At 43.7% G+C, this 24764-nt stretch overlaps 1 protein-coding gene and 1 long non-coding RNA gene across 4 annotated transcripts; one reads left to right on the forward strand and one right to left on the reverse strand.

Annotated features, from left to right (window-relative positions):
- Window positions 1-3528: 3528 nt before the first annotated feature.
- On the reverse strand, window positions 3529-16237 carry rpz (rapunzel). 3 transcript variants are annotated; one of them, XM_066721218.1, is made up of 2 exons: window positions 16126-16237; window positions 3529-7174 (listed from the first exon to the last, which is right to left on the reverse strand). In XM_066721218.1, the coding sequence occupies exon 2, from the start codon at window positions 7161-7163 to the stop codon at window positions 6483-6485; it is 681 nt and encodes a 226-aa protein (XP_066577315.1). In that variant the 5' UTR covers window positions 7164-7174; window positions 16126-16237; the 3' UTR covers window positions 3529-6482. The 3 variants fall into 3 exon arrangements, with proteins under 3 accessions (XP_066577315.1, XP_066577317.1, XP_066577316.1); XM_066721220.1 differs by lacking the exon at window positions 3529-7174 and adding an exon at window positions 9434-10535 and having other exon boundaries at window positions 16126-16230; XM_066721219.1 differs by lacking the exons at window positions 3529-7174; window positions 16126-16237 and adding exons at window positions 9434-10535; window positions 11579-12688.
- LOC136767441 (uncharacterized) lies at window positions 16172-24536 on the forward strand. The gene is made up of 2 exons (XR_010821831.1): window positions 16172-16259; window positions 24326-24536. It is a non-coding gene; the product is annotated as an uncharacterized LOC136767441 (long non-coding RNA).
- Window positions 24537-24764: the final 228 nt, after the last annotated feature.

The raw sequence follows: 24764 nt of genomic DNA on the forward strand, positions 1-24764 counted from the left end.
AGATGTTCATGGACCCTACCCCTACCACTCATGGTGTATTAAACATAAGACTCTACTCTGGGGCACAAGGAAACAAAACCGGTGTGTTAAATGCACAAATACCGTCAAGAAACAGAAAGCGACATTGAAATCAGATCGCATCGTGGGTTCAAATGTGTGTGTCCCTTGCTGCAGTCACTGACATGAGGGTACCATCTTCAGACTTGAATTGGTTAGCTGTCGTTGCCAAGCTCAGATCTTTGTAAATTGCACCTGTTCGTCCAAATAACCTGTTTACTATTGAGGAGAGCGACACCCCCGCCTCCTGCTGGTTCAAAATGATGTTTCACTCAAGTGTTTTTTTCCTTCTATAAGGACAAGTGGCCTAACAAGACAGTAACTTATTGCTGCTCAGAACATCTGAATGCATCCAAGACTTTTGCAAAGCACCGTCTTTTTAAATAGTTAGTCTAACAAGGAAGTTGGGCAGAAGGATCCCTCTGATTTAGAAAACTAGTGTTTTATTTTGCTGTTCCTGTACTGCATTAATCAGACCCCCCTGATCAGTACTGTCTTGTACGTCAGAAAAAAGCTAAAGGTTTCTCAGTGTAACAATGAAGCTTTGATTATTGTATAGATAGTATTGTATCTCACAACACCTTTAGAGAATTGTACCTACCTACCTATTCTCTCGATGCACAGACTCAGACTTTAAAGGACAAACTTTGGGAGAATCTAAGACCGTGCTCAAAGTCTTATCTTGTTCTACTAAAGCAGACACATCCTGCACGGCTTAGCTTTGTTTACCTCACACTTGCAGTCTCAGTTGGGGTCCTGTCCAGCCCCATTTTTATCATTATTAATACATTTAGGTTGCTTTGGGTTTCCTGTAAAAGATGCACACTGTGGGATAGATGTATATATGTAAAAAATCCAAATATGTGAGGCCTTGGATTAGTCTAAGCCTGTGCTGGAAGTGCACAAGGGCGTTGGGTTTGGGGATGGTTGTTATGATGTGCAGATAATTACTCCTTTCTCTTGGTATTCACAGCACGGCAGTCAGATCCACTGTAATTCATTCCCCCAGAGGTCTGTATGGTTAAGTTCATTGCATTATACATAATACACAAACTGCAATTACTGTAATGTGTCTTCTTGCAAAATGTAGGCGTTACTGACGCCTAGTGGCGGCACACGATACGACATGCTCTGGTTTAAATGAGTTGCAAACAGGCAGTGTTTACTGGAGCAGTAGAAAGACAAGATATAAAATAAAGGAAAACCCAACATAAAGTGTCTCAGTGAGGTGTTGGGCACCACGAGCCGCCAGAACAGCTTCAATGCTCTTGGCACAGATCGTACGAGTCTCTGGACTCTACTGGAGGGATGAACACCGTTCTTCCAAAAGTTATTCCCTCATTTGGGGTTTTGATGATGGTGGTGGAGAGCGCTGTCTGACACGTCGGTCCAGAATCTCCCATAGGTGTTCAATTGGGTTGAGATCTGGTGACTGTGAAGGCCATAGCATATGAATCGCATCATTTTCATCCTCATCACACCATTCAGTGACCCTCATGCCCTGTGGATGGGGCATTGTCGTCCTGGAAGAGACCACTCCCATCAGGAGAGAAGTGTTTCACCATAGGATAAAGGTGATCACTCAGAATAACTCTGTAATGATTTGCAGTGACCCTTCACTCTAAGGGGACAAGTGGACCCAAACCATGCCAGGAAAATGCCCCCCACAGCATAACAGAGCCTCCGGACCCCCTCACTGTAGGGGTCCAGCAGTCAGGCCTGTCCCGTTCTCTTGGTGTCCCACACATGCCCGCTTGTCCAGAATATGATGAAGGATGACTCATCTGACCAGATCACTTTTTTCCACATCTCTGTAGACCAGTGCCTATGGTTTTTGCCCCACTGAACACTCAGATGTGCATTTGTCTTTGTAATGAGGGGTTTCTGCACTGCAGCCCTGCTATAATATCCTCTCTGTGTCGTTCTGGACGGACTGTTCTTGCTGACAGTCTGATCACGTCCTGCATTGACATTCTCAGACACCTGGGAAAGAGCTGCTCTTCTGTTTGTCCTTACATATGGCACTAATGCAAGAGCATCACGGTCAACGAATGCACGCTTTCCACCACAATTTCCAACCCTGTTTACTGATGTCTTTCTCATAGATCTCAATGCAGATGTAACTTTAGTCTCTGTTCCTATTGAAACACTGTGCAGTTGAGCGTCTGTGTGTCTGAAGCTCCTGCCATTCGTGCCCCAATAATGACCCCTCTTTCAAAGTCACTGAGATCCTTTCCTCTTGCCATCTTGATCCAAAATCGAGGTCAACTGGGCTGCTCAGCATTTGTACACATGCCACAGAGCATGATGGGATGTTAATTGCTTAATTGTATCATGCAGTGCACCTGTTTGGAGGCATCTGCATTCGTTATGTTCCACCACTCATTTATTCAGATTTTTCCTTCGTTACCAGTCTGTATATTGATAGGTTGTTACAACAGTCATGCTTCATAGAGAATTAGATTTTTTTTAAACATATTTGCTACCCAGGGAAGTGATGGGTGCTAAATTAATACAGGAAGAGAGAGTGAAGTTGTTGCTTTTTTATGTATGGGAGGGAAGGAGTTTTATATTGAGGCGTTGCTGCAGAACTGAATGAACAAAATACAATAAAGACTCAGATTGATCACAAACACATTTTCTATACTCAGCATCAATAATAATAATATGAATTTTATGTTACATATTTCATACATCACCTTTCCAGGCAAAGCATCAGAAAACGCTTAACATGTCAAATAACAACGCAGTAACAGCACAGATATAGAGAGAACGTACAAACAAGTGGGAACAAATGAAGAAAATGCCTTTTTAGAAAGAAAAGTCTTAAAACAAGATTTAAAAGCACTTTAAAAACCCTGATTTCTAGCGGAATTGTGTTCAATACAGCTCCCAGCCCACAGGAGGGACACAGAGGAGTCTGGGAGCAGTGGAGTGAAGACTATAGCTCTCAGGGCTTTGGAGGATAAAATATCAGTGAGGTAAAGCGGAGCAGTGCTTACAGATGTGCACATTTAAAATTAGTTCGCATTAAATGAAAGAATGATGTCCCAATTTAACACAAAAGGCCATAATTTATTTCCGTTATTTCTAATTCTGGAGCTGTGAAAAGTTTCTACAGAACAACGTCAATCACTGGCGAATACATATATCGATTTATTTACACATATTTACTTATTCTAACAAATAATATTGAATAAGGGGTATCAGTAATAAAGCGAAGCATCCGCGGCTGCTGCTCTTAATCAATGCGCCTTCATACAATGAGTAATTTAGATGAATCGTCAGATTATTAATCATTAAGTGGTTTAATGATGAAGACTACATCGCCACCTTGTGCTAGGAAGGATGAAGTGCAGCCTAAGAAACCACTTACAATCAGTAATGTCAGGCAACTATGGCAATTCTGTGATGCAACTTTAATAAAACGTGTGTGGATTCCGTGAAAACAAACCAGTTCCACAAAACTCCCTCTTTCTGTAACAGTTTATTGATAATATTGCACGATGAGGTGGTACAACAAGGTTTACTGAACAAAAAAATAAGCATTTTCTGGAAGGAAATAAACCAATCATTCCTCTGTATCTCCTATTGAGTGATTAAGTGCTTCCATTTGTATTCCAAAGTGCATTCTAATAAGAAGAAAATGTACAACAACACACAGAAACATCACTGACCAAGATCACAGAGAGAGACAGTGAAGAGCACACAATGAAGACAAATAAAAACACATGCATAGTACAATTCAGTTTTAAGTAGTGTCCCGGGAGTCAAAATGGACATGTAATATGACACATTTTAAAGGGCAAATTCTGCATTCACAACATATAGACAGGAGGCACTCTTGGCATGGTAGGGTCTAGTTTTTGTGTCTTAGGTCGACTATAATAAAAGGCCTTCCCAGTGCAAAGGCTGCTCAGATCTAACGCCAGGATGGATCTCTCACGTTGGAAAGAAATTAAATAATCTCACTCTACAAGGCCTCAAACTTAAGTTAAAGTGAAAGAGTATGTGTGAAAGCTGTTTTGAAAAACAGACAAACAATAAAAAAACTTTCTTTGGCCAACTTGCTCTTTCAAAATCAATAGGTAAGGGCAAGCTGTGAACTGGAACGACTACCGTGTTCAATTCTGCAGGCATGTCGGGCCGCAGGTTTCAGACTGGCCCCAATGTCGTGTTTTAACCGGCGACAGCACTAGTGTAAACAAATCAGTGTTACCAAGGAACAAGGATGCAAATAATCAAAGGTTATGTATACAGCGAGCATCCCTTCCCTGGAAATCTACCCTTTGCGGTTCAGCCGTGAAGGTTTTTCTTTTTCTTTCTACTTCAGAGCCCTTGTACAGACTCCATAGTGAGGCACAGACTACACTGGACATTGTGAACTGATAGGATTTAATATTTATCTAGTGGTTACGATGTAATGAGGTTAAAGGATAAGACTGTCCTGTTTTTTGGGTTTATTTCAAAATATCTATTTCCTCATTATAACATCTTAAGACAGTCACGTTTCTCAAACTCATGCTGCATTAACAGGAGACAGCAAACAATGACTGCACTAGCGAGATTTCAAAAAAGAACCAAGACATGAAAGTGCAGATTTAAAAAAAAAATACCTCTATCGTGCCGGGGTGATTATATTTCAACAGCTCTTATAAATCGGATGGATTTTCAGCAATACGACGTAGATAGTTTATTTTAAGTGTAGTGTAAGAGTATATAAGATTATAATACATTCAGTTTCCTATGCAAAACATATTGGTGTGACTTAGTCAAAGCATAACAGAAGTTAAAGAACAAGAGATTTCAACAGAACTGCAGTTTGTAGTGAATATCTAGAACTGGGAATCAGACTCAATTCAACATCGGAACCATCAGGACAGTTTAAAAAGGTCTACTAAATGACTACAGCTTTTTTCCTCTGAAGAAGATTGCATCGGTATTCCAGGATGCAATCTCTTTCAGTTTCCAGTCCAGTCTGGTTTCGATATTACGCTTCACTTGCGCAATATCGTAATTTTTTTATTGATTTTGAGAATGTAGTGTACATCTAGTGGGGCCTTTGTTATTATTCTGTCATTAAGAGCCACATAACGAAGGAGAGGTTTTTGTAGTGTTTTAGTTTTAAACTTCCCTAGCCACACAAAAGATATACGTCAACAAGAAGCCAGTGCAAATCAGGTCAATAAAGAGATCTACACATGGAACTGCATATTCATATTTTTCAGAGCTTTGTAACGGTTTCCTTTTTGCTGTTTTGTTGCCCAACAGAAGAGGCGTCACACAGTTTTGCACAAAGTGATGGCTGCTTTGTTCAAATTAGTGTTACAGAGATATACTGTCACACAGCCTCACACTCAGATGACACAACGGGGTTAGTGTTTGTAGGGATGAATAGCTTACAATGAACAAACACGCCAGAGCTCCGAAGAGCATCCGTTTCAGTTTCTGTGTGCAGAGGAAGAGGAGGCAAGCACTTTCCCCCAGCAGTGTGAAGAAACGTGTTCAAAACGGCTGGCGAGTTTCCTAAAGCAGACGGATTCGTAGTGCTGTTTGGTAATAAACTACCAGCATCAGGCTATATTCAACAGATCAGAAACATGAGACTCGGAGATTTGGTTACATACTGAGAGAAGGCAGAGACTGGCTGCTTTGGAGGAGTAATTCAGATCATTGGCCGTTTCCTGTCATTATCGTTCGCTCTGGATGGCATGTTTTAATTGGAGTGTCCGCTCAGCCAGGTTTTCTCAGTGTTTACTGGCAGGAAGTCGACAAGGGAATTAATCTGTGGCGCACAGTGCTTTTTGGCTCGTTCGTAAAGCACTGAGGTCCAACTTGGGACAAATGGTCTGGAGAAAAGAGGCATATTTCAATGTCTGAAGGCTAGTATGAGACCTGTTCTTTTAATAGATGTGTTGAGTGCAAATCCCAACTGGAAGGAGCCCTAGTGTTCAGATTGTGGAGTATTAGGAATCCGTGACCTCTGTTGATCACGTGAAACTATAGACTACCTGGAAGTCTGGCGAAATTGAACTGGTTTCGGTTCAAAATGTATAATGCATCCTAATGACTGTCAAAATGTGTATTTCCCATAATGCAAAGCAGGCTCTGAGACATAGTTAATTAGTCCATAAAGTATTTTCTTTGGGGGGTGGGCGGTGGGAAGCTAAATTACTGATGAATCGAGAAACACGCCAATGGTGTAAACTACTCCGTCACAAGCTGTCATCTGTAAAGACCCTCGCTCACCCTTGGATTCCTAGAAAAGCTTTCCTAACAGCTTTTTTTTTTTAGCTTTTAACAGCCTCTCCTGTGCTGTAAAAAGTGGGCGGGCGCTCAGGAAAGGGAGAGGGGTGGGAGCGGTGGGGCGGTGGCGGTTACATTCTCAGTTCTGAGAGGGACGGTGGGGGGGGGGGGTATCCAGATCACTTGCACATCCTCAGCACCTCCTGCATGCGCCTCTGCACGTCCTCCATCTTCTCGGTCCACTCTTCGCTCAGCCCCTCCTCGTCGTCGCCCACCACGGCCGCGTAGCCCATGAGTGCGATCAGCCCGATGCAGAACAGGTAGGTGAGCCGGGTGCAGAGGCGCTCCATGGCCCTGCGGTCCCCCCCCGAGTGCTTCATGTACACCTCCAGGATGGGCTTGCTGAAGAGCTTGGGTTTGCCCATGACGCCGTCGTACAGCGAGTGCAGGTTCTGGTCGCCCAGGTCGTTGCTGTAGCTCTCCTCGAAATCCTCCCTCTTGCGGCCCTGCAGGTCGGGCCGGGCCTCCACCAGCTCCATGAACTTGCGGAACTGGTTCTTGAGGTTCTCCTCCACCTTGGAGTACTGGCCGTCCACGGTCTCCTTCTTGATCTGCAGCAGGGCATTGCGGTTCTGCTGCGACAGGTCTTCCAGGGCTCGGTTGACACTGTTGAACTCCCTCTTGAGGGTCTGGATCTCCTCATCGTCGATCTGGTGCAGCACTACGCGGATGAGCGAGCCCGCGATGCCGAAGATGGGATTGACCACGGCGGCCGCCGACGAGATGGTGGCCACACACTCCAGCACCTTCACAATGCCCCTCTTCAGCTTGTCACGGTCTTCCTGGATGTCGTCGGACATGGCTTCCTAGGCTGGGGAGAGGAGAGGGGGGGGAAGAAAACAAAAAAAGGGTTTATGGACGGATCAGAGGCTCCAGAAGGATATGAGGATACGAGTACAGTGTGATAAGGGCAGGTGAAAAACCCATGACAAAGGACAGTATATGGATGCTTACATCACAAGAAAACTGCTGAATCGTCACTGTAGTAAAGGGGAACACTAAATATTTGGCAATTTCTTCTTCTTCTTGGACACCAATTCATATAATCCAATGGTACTGAAGGAGCCCCAATCCTGCTGGTTTTTGTTCCAATCGAGCTCTCAATTACTTATTGACCCTTAATTGAAAATATTTTTTGCCAACATTTGACTTGTTAAATTGTGTAATTGATAAAAAGTTGGCTCCTTAATAAGATAATAAAGTTCCTTATGCAATTGTATACTTAATTTAAACCCCCTACTTAAAATAATTAAAAGGCTCTGATATAGGAAATTATCGGTTCAATTAAGGGTTCAATAAGGCTTCTCAATTAAATACATAAATAAAAAGAGCTCTCAATAAAAACAGACTGAAACTCATCCCATATCTCATGTAATTTTGGTTAAGGTCAAGTAACTGGCAGAACCAGCACCTCATCTTAAAGCTGATTTAGGTTTCATCTGGCTGTTAGTGTTGGTTTTATATCATCTTAAAAAAATGAAAATAAAATGAAAATAATCTCGTCCACAAAGCTAATTCCTCCGATCTTGCTGTGGCTGTTAACCTCTACACCTCATTAGTGAGAGGGCAGCACCTGCCGTACAGCTGGCTGCGTAGTTCCCTGCAAACTGACAGGGAGGATACAAAAGTATTCTTAATATGCATGACTGTACTGGCTGTGCTTTTAACCTGGAAATGTAAAAATACAGAAGAATACACATAATCACAGCAAATATCCGTTACCAGTACAGAAATCTCAATGTCATCTTTGTGAATCGGTAGGAAAAATATATATTAGGGGAAAAAAAGACTGAATAGTCCCTGTGAATAGTTGAATGAAACCTGAATGAAAAGCTGCCCCACAAAGAGAAAAGTTTATACAGTCTCATGTCTCCCAGACAAGAAGGAACACATTCTGGGACAACCAAACAGACCTGAGAGGTCAGCCCCGCCCTCCAGGGAAACAGGTGCAAACACCCTGGCCGTCAACAACGGACCAATCACGGACGTCATGCAGAAACAACAGCACAGCACAGCACATGCACAGGCGGGAGTGAAAGCAAATGAGCACAAACGGCAATGTGAAAAGAGGTTGGATTGATCCCGTCAGATATTTGCTTACTGCATATAAGATTACATTAGGAATCACATGTGGAACCAGCCAATCACAGAGCAGCGTTTCCAAAACATCCTCTTATCTTGTGTACGAACGTCACCATACACATCTGTTGTTAATAGTTTAACCAGCATGAAAACACAACACAGACCAGCTACTGTAAGTCGGTGACCACGGAGCCTGGACAGGAACATTTTGAGACGGAGAGAAATTGAATGAACATGTATGTTTCTTCCACTGTAACGATATTTGGGTGTCTAATCCTTTCTCGTGAGGTATATAATGAGTGAATAGGTTGTGTGAAAGGTGTCTCTTATCGTACAAGCAATGTAATTTCTCACAGTTTGTATAGTTGTCTCAGCTTTGCTTCATGGTCCTCACATCCAAACTGTATGAGATGACATCTCTTATACAGTAAGAGACATTTCATACAACGTATTCACTTATAATACAGACTTTAGAGAGAGGCCTTTTTGAGACCCATGACCACTATTGATGGTAAATGCAGATTACGTACAGACAGTAGCTAAACTAACAACTCCACCCAGATTAGCAGCTGAAAGAATTGGCAGGGGGATGCATATTTCGGTGCACTAACCTAAGAGTATAATGATCTTGGGATCTATGTGCAACACTTATTTAAGTCGCCCCCGATTCGGTCTGAGAAGAGTTTTCAGAAGCTTTTTGTTCTGCTGAAAATAATCCAAACAAAAACTGAAGATCAAGACGAAAAGATGGAATACTGCATTAGGAATAAAATATATTGGGCGACACTAAATGAAACATCCTGGTCACAACACTTAACTAGATTGATTTAACCATTTTGGGTGTTGCAAGAGATTTCCAGTCCATATTTTAGAGGTATTAGACATCCAGCAAAACAGAAGAAGAAGAGGAAGAGAAAGAAGAAATGTGATGATACATTTCTATCATATATATATAAACTCGTGAAATGAACATGCAGGCACAACCGAGGGCATTAGGATCTCATCCTGTTTATTAACAAAAAAAAAAATGACAGACAGGAACAGCATCGGAGTAGTTCAAAATAAAAACAGAGCAAATATTACAAAGTGGCTGCGGTGCAACGGTCTATACAGCTCTTCGGCTTTCCGGGAAGGTTTTTCCGTTTTCATTCTTATCAGTAGTTGGAATGTAAAGAGAACTGTGCAAAGAATTGCAGGGGTGGATGAGCATCTTTGGACTTAAGACTTTGGGAACATCAGGGGGAAAAAAAACAAACAGCAATACAGCTCGAGCGACCTGTGTAAGAAAGGGCAGTCTGAAGCGGACGCCGCCTCCTGGGCTTTCCAGACGGAGGCAGATGTCTCTCTCTCTCTCCATGCGGCACTGCGGTCTCAATGACATTGACTCAGGACCTCCTGCATCTTGGCTTGGATGTCCACCACCCTCTGGGTCCACTTGCACTTCACGTCGTCCTCGTCGTCCTCGATGACGGCGGTGTAGGCCATGAGCGAGATGAGCCCGATGTGGAACAGGTTGGTCAGGTGGGAGCACCTCTGCTCCATGACCTTGATGTTGCCGTCGCAGTGCTCCATGTAGACCTTCAGCAGAGGCCTCCCGAAGGCCCGGCGCGTCCCCATCACCCCGTAGTAGAACACGTCCAGGCTCAGCTCGCCCTTGTCTCTCTCGTACGTGTCCTGGAAGTCCTGCAAGTGGCTCTCCTTGTGTTCCGGGTCGGTCTTCACCATTTCTACCATGCTGCTGAAGGCCTGGTACTGGTGTTTGAGGTACTCCTCGTACTTGGAGAAGGTCTCGTGGATCTCGTCGATGCGTATCTGCTTCAGGGTCTGCCTGTTCTGCTGCGAGATGCTCTCCAGCTTGGTGTGGACCGTCTGGAACTCCTCCTCCAGGGCGTTGGCCTCCTCGTCGTAGACGCCCTTCCGCACGACGGCCACCAGGGAGGTGACGATGCCAAAGAGGGGGTCGATGGAGGTGGCGAAGGAGGAGACTTTCTCCACGCAAGACAGCACCTTGGCGGCCGTCTTCCTGATGTTCTCGGTGTCGCCCATGGCCAGGCCAGACGGGGAGCGGAGTCTCTTCCCTGCAGTCGGACCTGAAAGGACAGCCGGGAAGAGACAGGTCACTGACCGTGTACCGGGATCAACGCAAGGGACTGCACTGTCAGTTGGCAGAACAGTGAACCCATGCATTCAACATATACAATGCAGAGGACAGTGTGTGATGTAAATACAACTGAAAACTCATTTCTGTGCCTATCTTTTTACATTTAGTGATTTTGTCAAAACAGCAACAAATTAAAGAATTGTTAAGCATTATCAATAAAGGAAAGGTAGGTTTAGTCAGTAACTTGTCGAAAATACAGAGAACTGAATAGGGTTAATGCAGCCTTGATCTCTTACAGCGATGTCAGTCAGGGAGAACTGAACTACAAAAACATGTCATACTTAGACATACTTTGCCTGGAATTACTACAGTAACCCCCTTAAGTGCAGGGATGACTGTAAACAGACCGTATGCAGGGATGTGCAAGACACAGAGACGTAGTCCGGCCACACCTCTGTCATTAGTCGTGTTTACTACGGTTCTCCCTGCTCGCGTTTATCTCGTGGATGTGGCTAACGATGTTGTGAAATGTCTCTCGTGTCACTTTTGGTGAGTGTCTTCAGACCTCCTGATTTTAGCACAAGGGCTGTTCTCAGTTACAGAGGCTCTTTCTGTGTGCGTCAGTAAAAAAAAAAAAAAAAAGGAAAAAAAAGACTGCATTGCAGTAAAATGAAAAAGAGGAGCAGCTTTTCTGTAACAAACAACAGTGAACTACTTATGATAGAGCACACGAGTATAGGAAATGGATATTACATGGATATAGATGTAAATACATATGAAAAACAGCTAGACATGCACTCAGAGACAATATAATGGCTTATCCTTCTCTTTCTCATCCTACAATACCAGTTCTGATCTCTCAGGAGTCTCATTCATCTCGACATTGTCTGAGGATTTACGTCCTGTTTGCTGTATTTGTGCTGCATCATCAAGCAAAGCTTCTAGGCCCGATTTAGTGTCACAGAAATGGATACATTTAATCATTTAACGTGTACAAGATGCATAAATCCACAGCTCGGTGTGATGACTTACCTGCGAGTTCGGTTCTTCTGTCACTTCCTACAAGATCTGTTGTTTTGTGCTACCAGCCACCATTTCACTCCCAACTGCCCCTGTCAGGCCTCGCCTCTATACCATACTTAGCTCGGGGAAGAGGAAGTGACTCACAGGGAGCGCTACAGCGATTGGGTTAGAAGAATGCTGTCAGCCAGCAATCCACAGAGCCGAGGCACCGCCTTCTCAACGTGAGGGAGGACAAGCAGGACAGGCAGGATCTATCAGACAGACCTCTGTGGATTCAGATAATCCAGGCCTTGCCATTTACCGTTGATAAAGGCCACGCGTTAGCTGGCTTGATTCTGCAGGTAACTGGGGGATGAATGTCACATTTCCTGGCCACAGCACAGCCCTGGTGTGAGGTCGCATTCTTTACACGCTGGGGCGCATCGATTGGTCGATACTCTGTTGTTGTAGCTGGGTTTTACGCTGGGCTGGCATAGTGAAACTCGAGGATGGAAACAGGGAGGGAAAACAGCAGAAGGGTAAACAATTGTGTGTATTCTTATAAAACAAAAAGAATGAAAGAGAAAGAAAGATAGATAGATAGATAGATAGATATAAAGAAAATGATAGCTGGCTATAAAGTGCCAGTTTTGAGACCTGATCAGCCACATTTTTGTAATGTTTTTTATTAAATGGTTTGAATTCCTACTCATGTAGAGATGAGGTTGTGACACAATGACAGCTTTATTTTCGAGGTGGGATCCACAGATTCAGATGTAGCAAATGTCCACTTCTCTGTTTTATTTGTGTATCATTTGCATCTTTGCAGGATCTTCATCCAGACATGAGAACCGTGTCTCAATTTCTAAATCTTATGAACCAGTTTTCTCTAAAATATTCCCTACCCTGCTTTGCTTACACTGTTGTTTTTTTTCCTTTCATAATAAAAAAATATTCATATTTCAGGATGCAAACCTGAGAGTCTCTATGGGCATTTTAAACATTTATGTTGTACCGAGTAATATTAATATATCTACAGTACTGTGCAAAACCTTTAGGTAGCTATGAAAAAATGCTGTAAAGTAAGAATGCTTTCAAAAATAGACATGTTAATGTATTTATCAATTAACTAAATGCAAAGTGAGTGAATAGAAGAAAAATCTAAATCAAATTAATATTTGGTGTGACCACCCTTTGCCTTCAAAACAGCATCAGTTCTTCTAGGTTCACTTGCACACAGTTTTTGAAGCAACTCGGCAGGTAGGTTGGCCCCAACATCTTGGAGAACTAACCACAGTTGTTCTGTGGATTTAGGCACCTCAGTTGCTTCTCTCTCTTCATGTAATCCCAGACAGACTCGATGATGTTGAGATCAGGGCTCTGTGGGGGCCATACCATCACTTCCAGGACTCCTTGTTCTTCTTTACGCTGAAGATAGTTCTTAATGACTGTCGCTGTGTGTTTGGGGTCGTTGTCATGTTGCAGAATAAATTTGGGGCCAATCAGATGCCTCCGTGATGGTATTGCATGATGGATAAGTATCTGCCTGTTCATCTCAGCATTGAGGAGACCATTCATTCTGACCAAATCCCCAACTCCATTTGCAGACATGCAGCCCCAAACTTGCAAGGAACCTCCACCATGCTCCACTGTTGCCTGCAGACACTCATTCGTGTACCGCTCTCCAGCCCTTCGGCCAACAAAGTGCCTTCTGCTACAGCCAAATATTTCAAATTTTGACTCATCAGTCCAGAGCACCTGCTGCCATTTTTGTGCACCCCAGTTCCTGTGTTTTCGTGCATAGTTGAGTCGCTTGGCCTTGTTGCCATGTCAGAGGTATGGCTTTTTGGCCGCAGGTCTTCCATGACCAGACTTCTCCGGACAGTAGATGGGTGTACCAGCGTCCCACTGTTTTCTGCCAATTCTGAGCTGATGGCACTGCTGGACATCTTCCGATTGCGAAGGGAAGTAAGCATGATGCGTCTTTCATCTGCTGCAGTAAGTTTCCTTGGCCGACCACTGCATCTACGGTCCTCAACGTTGCCCGTTTCTTTGTTTCTTCAAAATTGCTTGGACAGCACATCTGGAAACCCCTGTCTGCCTTGAAATGTCTGCCTGGGAGAGACCTTGCTGATGCAGTAGAACTACCTTGTGTCTTGTTGCTGTGCTCAGTCTTGCCATGGTGTGTGACTTTTGACAGTAAACTGTCTTCAGCAACCTCACCTTGTTAGCTGAGTTTGGCTGTTCCTCACCCAGTTTTATTCCTCCTACACAGCTGTTTCTGTTTCAGTTACTGATTGTGTTTCAACCTACTGTACATATTGAATTGATGATCATTAGCACCTGTTTGGTATAATTGTTTAATCATACACCTGACTATATGCCTACAAAATCCCTGACTTTGTGCAAGTGAACCTAGAAGAATTGATGCTGTTTTGAAGGCAAAGGGTGGTCACACCAAATATGGATTTGATGTAGTTTTCATCTGTTCACTCACTTTGCACTGTACTGTATATATATATATCATGTTTACTGACACAGACATTTTTAATTTATCCTAAAACGTTGAAAATTCCACGTTACATTATTTTTATAGGTACACTGAAAAATAGCCAACTGTGATAAGAAAATAGGAAATAAGAATAATCTAGTGAAGAAAATGAGGGGGGGGGCTTAAATACTTTGCTCCTAAATTAAACGCAACTCCCTATAATTATTATTATTTCGTGGCAGATGTCATAATCAAAAAAGTGCAGTAATACAATCAAAACAATTAGAACCATCATTTCTGGAGTTCACAGCATTCTAACGAACAGTCAACAAACAGCATGAACCAATCAGTGAATTGTTCAACTGTCCACTGCCCTCTACATACCCTTAGGGCAGTGGTTCCCAAACCGGTCCTGGGGGACCCCCTACCCTGCTGGTTTTTGTTCCAACTGAGCTCTCAATTACTTAATTGAACCCTTAACTGAACTAATAATTTCCTAAATCAGAGACTTTCAATTATTTTAAACAGTAGGGGTTTTAAGTTACGTATAGAATTATATTAAAAAACGTATTGAAGAAACAACTATTTTCTTACACAATTTAAAAAGTAAAATCTAAGCAGATTGTTACTTCAATTAAGGTTCAATTAAGTAATTGAGAGCTCAGTTGGAACAAAAACCAGCAGGGTAGGGGGTCCCCAAGGACCGGTTTGGGAAACACTGCCTTAGGGTCTGATTTTCCAGGCTCGGTAAAGGATACAGCACCCCTCTTAAGGCCAATGACTGGCACACACTCAAAGCTGTTCTGCTCACTCACAATCACGCCACAGGAACATTTTCTTAAATTAAAAAACTGCCATCTGTGAGAAACTGATATCAAACTGCTGAACCAGTGAATCAATCTCTGGAAAACCAGGCCCTCAGTAAGCGGCTCTGAGACTGAAGGCTTGGGGTCCATTTTGTGGTTGTGCATTCCACCACAACCAATAACAATTAGCGTCATTACACACACACACACTTAATAGTTCTCCCATCTCAAGAATATACAGATTTTAGGTGGAAAATTAAACCTGATAAATCAACGTTAAAAAAAAAAAAGATCAGGTCAGACTTCTCAAAGCTGTGACAGAAGCCCTGCCTAGGCAGATATGGATATCTGACTGGTGACAACTTGTGTGGCCAGCTCTACAGAAGGAGTATGGAAAGGTATGGAAATTAAGTTAAGAGGCAGCAAACACCTGCCCCAAAAAGCTTTCCACAATTTGGGAATTCAGTTTCTGCTGAGGTCTTGAAAGGGATTTGAAAATATGATGCAGTCTCTCATAGGCGAGACAAGGACGCACTCCGCAATCTGTCCGAGATCCTAATGGACCATTAGTCATTGAAACCGCAGGCCTTTTTCTTCCAGACTCTTGCAATTTTCACTCAGTGGTTTTAATACAGAGAATTTACTGGAAAAGACCAGCAGCACGAAGCTAATTACAATGGAGCGCACAATACCGTGAGAGGAGCTGGCATTCTGCGCATTGAAACAAAGTTGTAGGGTTCAGAAAATGGGGGGAAATATGACACTCTGTTCCTTGGTTAACATCCCGATAATGATATTATTATTTTCTATAGCAAAAGGATTAAGTCTTTCTCACTACATTATAAAGTTGTCTGCTTTCAGGGTACACCCATGTGTGTCGTAGCCCTTCAACCGTTCAAAATAATAAACAAACAAAAAACATAGTTAAAAAACTGGGATGAAAGGGGGATTAAAGTATAATTATTGTACACATTGAAAACCCGATAACACTGCAGTAAACAATTCTGATTTTCACAGGGCACAGAAACACGAAACACTGTTTTTTCCCCTTCTCCCTCACAGTTAAGACTTCAGACCTCTCGGGCTGGAATAATAAGTCTGGATCTTAACTAGGGAGAAGAAAAAATCTCGGTATGTTACTCGACCGTTTCCGCAAACCTGCAACTTGCGCCTTCAAGCATCACAGACTTCTCTCACAAATGGTTTGACACTACAGGCCTCTAGATAGAAAAAGTACCGGCATCGAGGAGTTATTCGGAAGTGGAAAGTTAATTCCTTACGTTGAAGATGCCCCCTTGTTCTCCTTTCTTGTCAGGTGTCCTCGGAGGGAGAGATGAGTGGATGTGTCGGTATCGGGGAGGTGGTTGATGTCTTTTTTGGGAGAGCGTCACCCTGGGGAGATGGAGGAGAATAGGTAACTGATTGACTAGAATGCTTTAAAGAGTAAACCGTGAGTCAAGCAGCATAAGCCCACAAGCCAGCTTTGGAGATAATATAGTGATAAGAGATGCACAGATATTGTTAGTGAGGAAAGGTAACTGCTTAAGGGCGAACTGGAGAGATCTGTCCGGGAGTCAGACTGATTAAAGACTCTGTCCAGTATATATATGTTCTACTACTGATGTCATAAATCTATCTGAGGTGCTTATATTCAGAAGTTATCTGTTGACGGAGGATAACTCATTTACGCAACCACTCACACCCATCTGAAAGTGATGCGAGTGACGACTCGTATATAAAGCTAGGAACAATGTCAGTCCTAGAGAGGCACAAGGATTATGCAGGATTATGTTGTGAGGGCTTTTGTAAAGGCAGTCACGACCTACGGTGGTAAACAAAAGCAGGGTTTCATTCACTAACCCCAGGTGTAGCCCATCCCTCACCCCTACCCTGCAGCATTTTTCTAACTAGCTCAGGACAGAGATAAATTAGTTAAATCCAATTTGTTGTTAAGAGTCCAACTTGATTAACTCCAATGATTTTCCTCCCAGTTCTAAAGATAACAAAATGTCGCCTAGTAGCTGAAAGGGGGCCCAACGCGTTAGAAGCCAGGTATAGTTACGAACAGCTCTGCTATCATAGGGAGAGCTTCAATACACGGACACAATCACAATTTGTCCTTATGTATGATAAATCTATGGTGTTGTGTAGGGGTGTCAGACTCCAGTCCTGGGGGGCCGCAGTGTCTGCTGGTTTTTGTTCCAACAAGAGCTTCCTATTAATTAATTAGTGTCATTATTTACTCAGGTAGGCTTATCTAGAACTTTCCTATTTTATTTTTTATAGCCGATACCTTTACAATTTGTTGATGACTCGAAGCTTTGAACCCACAGAACATTTCAGAGTCTGGAGAGAAGGGAACAATTCATCCAGTTAATTGTTTAATTGGACTAATTAAGGAGCCAAGAGCTGGGCTTGAATGAAAGCCAGCAGACAAGTGCGGCCCCCCAGGACTGGAATCTCACACCCCTGATGTATGTATGAAAGTCATTTTCATTATCAGCACCATTCAATAACCCTTTTCCAATTCTCCCACTTAAACTAACTGGTTGTTTTCAGAGCAAGTTAGGGGTATACCCACATCCCACTTAAACCTTCAACAACCCACCCCTGTGTATGAAAATGACAGACAAGTTAACCCCAGTCACATCATGCAATATGCAAAATATCAATAATATCATTCTAGTGGTTTAAAAAGGACCAGCCCACTGCTCAGTCAGAGTGGATATGCATTGATATCATTCAAAACAAAACACAATTCACTATTTTCTAAAGAAAAAACACTAAAGCGTTATGAGCGGCACCCATAAGAAAACTTGTAATTGCGGGATCTTATCTGCCAAATTCACATCCTCTATAACACTGTGACTGCAGGTCGAGGTGTGAACACGGGCTGACACCTGTCTAAAGGGTTAATTTTGCTACAGAAATTCAATACAGCCATGTTTGCCGTGGCCTGAACGCTCCCAACCCAAGAGATCTTTATGTAGAGCTTCCCTCTGGGCTCGGCCTGTGCAGTTAAGCCTCCATAGCTAAAGGCCCAGGCTCTGTGGCACAACCTGCCCCATGACAGGATTCAGAACGAATGGGAGGGCCAATTACAGGAGAAGGACGGGAAAAAAAAGAAAAACATCTTCCTTCCTGGGACAGATTGAAAGAGTCTGACAGGGCCTCCCAACGGAGCCCTGCGAGAGCAATGCATCATGGGATTTTTTCAAAAGAAATGCCGCGCTGAGGTGATACAGCCACCTGCTTGAGGAAATGCGCCTTAAACTTTTCAAAACTGCTCCTGCAGCAGCTGTTAGGAGTAACAAAGAACGTTTACTGTCGACTCCCTTCAAAAGCAAAAGAAAAAAAAACTACGGAGCAGCAGTTAAACTGACGAAGCATGTGAGAGCAGGTTTTTTTTTTTTTTTTTTAACAACTCGAGGCCAAGACTCTGAACTAAGCGCCGTTTCCCTAAAGCAAACAAAAGAATAAAGGCAAGGGAACGATCTCTTCATTCTGGAGAGAGTTAACAGTGTAACACAGCAGAGATTACAATGAGCAGACAGGGAGCTTTAGTTGTCCGCCAGTCTGGAGGCTAGGGGGGAAGACGGCTGAGCCCCCGCTAGAAAGGTACGTCTGCTCTTGATGGTTTCATCTTAAAACTTAAACAGGTATGGGACTGGAACGGATTCGGCTTGTATCAGTGCCAAGCTGTATTACTTGGCACAGGGATAATAAGCCAGTACCAAAGAGACAATAACACATGTACTTATATATCTCAGAGCAGAGTTTGCATGCTTGTGTGTTGTTGCTTATCTTTAGACTGTCCTAGGGCAGCAAGAGAAAAAATCTTGGGGAATAAGACTGAAGTTGGAAGGAGAAATCAGAGGGCACTAAAACCCAAGACTAATTATTGCAGCAAATCGGTGTCTATCAGAGAGAAAGAGGATAAACACACACACCAACAGAGCACTTAACAGATAAGAGAGTGCAGGGAGATCATTAGACACCTTCAGCTGGAGCACCACTGTGATAATCCTGGAGAGCAGTTTCAATGCAGTTTTTATTTTGTTTCAATACTCAGAATGATACATTTTCACGTTTTCAGTATGAAACAATGACCTTAGTGAGGTTTGTAGCTGCAAACCGTGCTCTGTACTCAGTCTAAGAGGACACCGACTGGAGACAAGTACCATTTCCAGCAGAAAAGAGCACAACAAGTCTCAATCTTACACAGCTCACACAAAAACAAGTGTTTAACCCTTGCTGCCCCACAGGGCGGGCGATGTTCTGTCTGTGTTTAGGCTCTTGTTTGACCCAGGTTCTGCATCCACAGTCCCACATGGGTTGCAACACAATCCAGGTGCACAAGAAAATACTCCTTCCTTTCCTTCTTAACCCTTTGCCTCCCTGTCCGCTAGTAAATGAGTGAAATAGATGACAGTCCCTCTGTGAGGGACAGTGTGAACACAGTGTGGTCTGAGGCAGAACAGGGACTGAGCACAGCGGGGACAAGATCTTAAGGGATGCATACGCTTCGTGAAGAACGCCAGGCTTTGTCAACATGTCCGATTTCCAAATAAGCAACTGTACTATCTATACAGAAAAATGTGTCCCATCCCCACCACCCACCCGCTACAGGTATTCAACCAGACTGAATCTCAGTACGAAGCCTACAGCCAATTGAGCTCTGAAAACAGGCATTTTCAGTTTAACCCTTAAAATGCCAGATTCAAATCGGTCAGGACTGCTGCATTCATACCTGGACAAAATGGCGGCAGGGAAAGGGTTAATGGTAAAAGACCAGCACCCAAATGTAACTTCAGACTAAGGCCTACATTTCTGCATGGAATCTAAGGCTCGGATCACAAAATTCCCGCTTTCACAAACAGAAAAATGCACCCTGTCAGCACCATGATAATTAACAGAGGCTGGAGGTTGTGTGGTCGGCACAGGTTGTGTGTTAACCCTCTAAGCGAGAGAGGAATTCCTCAAATACTTCTCCAGATACAATCTGAAAGGAAAAGGCCCAGCAGGGGATGTAACTGACACACAGGCAGCTACTTCCAGAAGAGCTAACTGACAGTAGAGGAAACGGCACAGAAACAATGGTTTCTTTCCGGTTGCTAAGGAAAACAATCAAATCAGTGCCTGTTTACCCGATACATACATTTCTACGACTCCCTGCACTGCTTTGTTCTGCCTAAAGACGCACACACGTTAACCTGTTGAATGCTACTACACCATGGCCCCAACTGCCACTGATAGAGCAGTGCTCTCTGGCACAGGGCAGTTAGTGCAGGCCCCACAGCCTGTGCTGTCATGTGTCAAGTAACTACTATCAATAAAGGTGTATAGCGACACTTAAACTCTTTTTTTCCCCTCCCCAGAGCCGCAGTGCTCGAAAACGGAGCCTTCCCCGGGGTTAAAACTCCCAACTGCAGGGAGAGCTGAAGCAGGAAATGAACAGCCCTCTTCCTGCTGCGACTCTCTGATCGACGGCCATCTTGGAATCTCCCTCTCCCACAGCACAGCAGAGAAACTCTCTCCCCCAGCTTGGCAGAGAGTATAAACCAAGGTCCAACCGACTCACTAGGCCCCCTCTTTGCCTCTGTGGGGTGGGTCCTGAGCCCCCTGTGCTTGCTGCAGTGAGTTTTGCCTGTCTTCCCTGCAGAGCTCAGCCTATGTGGCAGTGTGGGCACTTCCCCAGCATGCAAGGCACTGACAGCAGCTGGATCACAGCAGAAAGCCACTACCCCAGCCAGGGGAGAACAACACACAGCCCTTCCTTAGTCTCCCTGACATTGGGAGTCCCCAGTCAGCCAGAAATCTCTTCTATATCAACTCACAGTCAAGCCCCCCCATCTCAACTATGGCTTCCCTTTTGGCTTCACTGCCCCTGCTCTTCCATTTCCTTGTTTATGCTCAGCTACAGGCCCTCTCCCTCCCACCCTTCAGCACTACACAGACACCTCACAACACCTAACTTTCACTGATCCTGACTGTGACCTGGCACCCTGGAGCCTCCAAGTGCCCCATGCCCCCTCAGAGCCACTGATAAGGAGGTACATTGCCCACTCACCTCTTCAGATGCCTGCTGCCTCTTCCTCCCTCTCTAAATTCCCAATCACGTCTTCTTCTTCTTCCCAGCAATCCCTGCTTGGGGCACTCCCACTGCAAGTTCAATGTGCAGGGGTGCTCATATGGACTGTACCATTATTTGTTACAGTTGCCTGAGCTACTCAGAATAGAGGCCTGAGCTATGCAGGGCACACAAGCTGCTACATGCTGATTTCAGCTGATGTGCCACATGTCCAGAGACCCACAGGTCCCCCTCCCCAGCCTCCCCTCCTCCTCCCTCGAGGGGTTTCCAATAATTCAGCCCTTTCATGAGCCAGAAAGGGCCAACTGAGCACCAACTGTCACTGGCTGAGCAGCTGGGGGGGACCAGAGGATCCTGCCCGACTGTGCATCCGTATAGCGCTCTCTTTAGCCCGGCACAGCCCAGAGAAGGAGCCCAGTGGCTGTTCTGGCTTAAAAACAATAAAGACATGCAAAGTAGCCAGCGAGTAAATATGAAATCCGTTAGGAAAATGAACAGCCGGAACAGAAAAACCAGTTCCCGTTGCTCACGCCCCTTTGCACACTTCCCCAAAACAACGCGCAAGGTGCATCCAGTCAAGTCTGGTGGTTAAATTGGCGCATGTTGAGCTATTGGAGGGCCAGTGATGAGTAAAAGGCGCTGTCTTTGGCTACTGTAGCTCTAACAGTGCGTTCTGAGTCAGGTTTAAGGTGTGAGGAGAGGAAATTCAGGGCCCGTTCATCAGCTATAAAATCTGTACCTCTAGCCACAGCGGTTGAACACAGACCCCACATGACACTGTTGAGAGGTTTGTGGAGAGTATATTCAACAGCTCAAAGCTTAAGTTAAGCACATTAAGACCAGAAAAGAGTTGAATTGACCCTGGTCAGGCTGGACAATGTATTTAGGACCGACAGGAATGCAAACGCTGCAGTTAGCATTCATTATATGTCAGTTCCTCATGACTGCCCTTAGCTGCACAAATAAGCTTGTATAGGGTTAAATGAAGCTGAAACTCCTGCTGTTAAAGAGTTAAATGTCTTTAGATGGATCCGGACACCCAGAGGGCACAGGGAGACAAGCAGAAAAGTGGCTTCAGTGAGTCCAGTCCCAAGAAAACGCGTACTTGACACAGATGGTCATCCCTAGGCTGCTGGCAATCTCGCTCTCAGGAGCATCTGAAGAAAAGGCACCATCTCTCTCAGTTATAAACTTGTGTTGATAAACTCAATAACCTGCAGACACAACCGTTCTTGCAGCAGCTTTTTACCGAGAAAGGGGATATTATCTCAACCATTCCAGTTTTATTTGTCTCATATGATCTGACAATCTGTCACAACGGCACAATCTTACACTTACAAAGGCTAAGATGCACCTTAAATGCATCCCTATTGAAACAAGACGGCGCGGCCGTAATGAGCACAAGGGAATGCATGAGACTGTCCCACTAGCCCGAGCACGAGGGCCGGCTCTTCCTGCCTGCGACCGCATAGCTAATATGTGGTTAAAAAATGCGTGGCTAGGGGCTTTGGAAGTCGGTGCTATTATTAACAAGATCAGACAAGGACACTGTTGTTATTGGCTGAACAGAGTAGGGGGGGACGGGGGCATCTGCAGAAGTAGATATCTCCATGTTATGTCGTAAAGATCCAAACCCACTAGACATGAATCTGGGATTGCGCTTCTCAACCCTTTCCTTGGAAATAAAAGTCTTGAAGCTGTGTGTGTGCTTTGCAACTGTTGTATTCAGTCTGGTAAGAGGAAAAAACAAAACAAAAAAAAACAGCTGCACCACTGAGATACTATCAAACTATCTTCACCCCCCTCCTCCTCCACACACTGATTGACACACCAGAACAGCAACAGTAATCCCAAGGGAAAATAACAAAAACGACACAGAAGCGCCCTTTTCCTTGTAAAGGTCAATATTGCACATTTATCCAGTTTGCAAAACAAACATTTGCGCTGCTCTGTGTTTTAACGTCCAAGTCGGCGTCCAATAAGCCTTAGCAGCATTTAAATTGAAATAAAATGATTCATGTAATAGAGATCATGTTAAAAAAAACACCAAGGCTGACAATATAACCGAGGACTGTTTTACAGCTGCTCGAAATGTAGATTGGTACAAAAATAATCGCCTACAGTAAAACAGCGCTATTTTAAAGAGGTTTAGCGTCTTATAAATCTGTTGACATGTTTAAACACCAGCAATGTCGCATATAGTGACCGTGCGTAATGCAAGCGCGCTGGTTTGCTGCACACGTTCACTGCGGCTGTTTCTCGTCGGCGCGCAAATGAGCGGCGACAGGTGCAGTTTGCGCTCGCTGGTGCTAATAAGCGCTGAAAACCCCCAGAGGGCAGTAAAGGAGCCACGACAGGGGGGCTTTTGAATGCCGTGCAGTGAGGGGATCACCCACCACTCACACAACACACAATAGCTGGGTGGCATTTGCGCCAACGCGGTGGGTTTTGTGGATACAACGTAGTTCTGAGTCCACTAACACAACCTTACTACAACGTTACGTCAGCTGGCAGCTCCCGGTGTGCAAAATGCGTTTTGCGTTGTTACATCTGCACAGCAAAAGCCATCTATAAGAGCGGTTTATTAGATATTACAATACATAGACGTCAACCATGCATATAGTGTCGTGCAAGATTGATTTCATTTCTTATGGGTATTTATTGTTGCAACGGAGCATGATCTGCACCCAAACTCCTTCGTCAGAAAAGACAGGATCTGGATCTTCGCTAGGAATGGCTTTACAAGTAAAATAAATGACTAAATAAACCAACTCAAACCCCACATATTTTTTTGTTTCATCGGTCATTTGGACTCATTCTATATATTCTATACATTTGTTTCTAAAAACGTAAATATATATATATATAATACTCACGTTTCTTCCCCAAATTCGTAGCTGTTAGTATGTATTTATTGGATTATTATTGGGTTTATTTGAATAACCTTTGACCTCTCCGCTAAAGCTGACGTCCACAGGCTCGGTGTAACGTGATTGATGTTCGGTCAGAAAAATGCAAGACCTGCTGACGTCAGGTACCTATTGAACTGAATTAGTGAATTATTAGTAATGTTATAGTATTAACAATATATGTTAATAATAATAATAATAATAATAATAATAATAATAATAATAATAATAATAATAATACGTGTTAAACCAAAAAAAGAAAAGAAAAACAAACAAACAAACAAAAAAACACTTTTCCTAAAGGGGGAGCTAAATGTATTTGATCTTTTGTAATCAATGCACAATAGAAATACGTTCATCTCTTAAGATTTGGTTGCCTAGAAGATGAGATGAAATTAAACTGTTCATCTCTCTCTCTCTCTCTCTCTCTCTCTCTCTCTCTCTCTCTCTCTCTCTCTCTCTCTCTCTCTCTCTCTCCAGGCCCTGGATGTCTGTGTTTTAACAAAGGCATATTTCGTTGTTGCACCTGTGAACCAGAAAAATCTTCATGAAGGGAATGCAAGTATAAACGAATCGAGATCAGAGCTCTAATTCTCTGAACATATTGTGTGCGGTCTGTCAGACTGCGCCAGATTACATTCATATTTGTATTGCGGTTCACAGAATCTCTAATAAAAGTCGGTTAAAGAGAGTTGTCGGTCTCTTTTATTGTGTTTGCTGGTACCTTTCTTTAGTACGCCACACTTCCAAACACAACACTCCATGGGTTATCCTTTGTAACGTATGGTACTTAACCTTTAGTCATGCTGTCCGAAGTGCATGATCTTTATGAACATAAGAACATAAGAAAGTGTCCAATCGAGAGGAGTCCATTCGCCCCATCGTGCTCGTTTGGTGTCCATTAATAACTGAGTGATCC

This window comes from Amia ocellicauda, chromosome 14 (assembly GCF_036373705.1).
Source record: "Amia ocellicauda isolate fAmiCal2 chromosome 14, fAmiCal2.hap1, whole genome shotgun sequence".
Taxonomy (NCBI): Eukaryota; Metazoa; Chordata; class Actinopteri; order Amiiformes; family Amiidae; genus Amia; species Amia ocellicauda.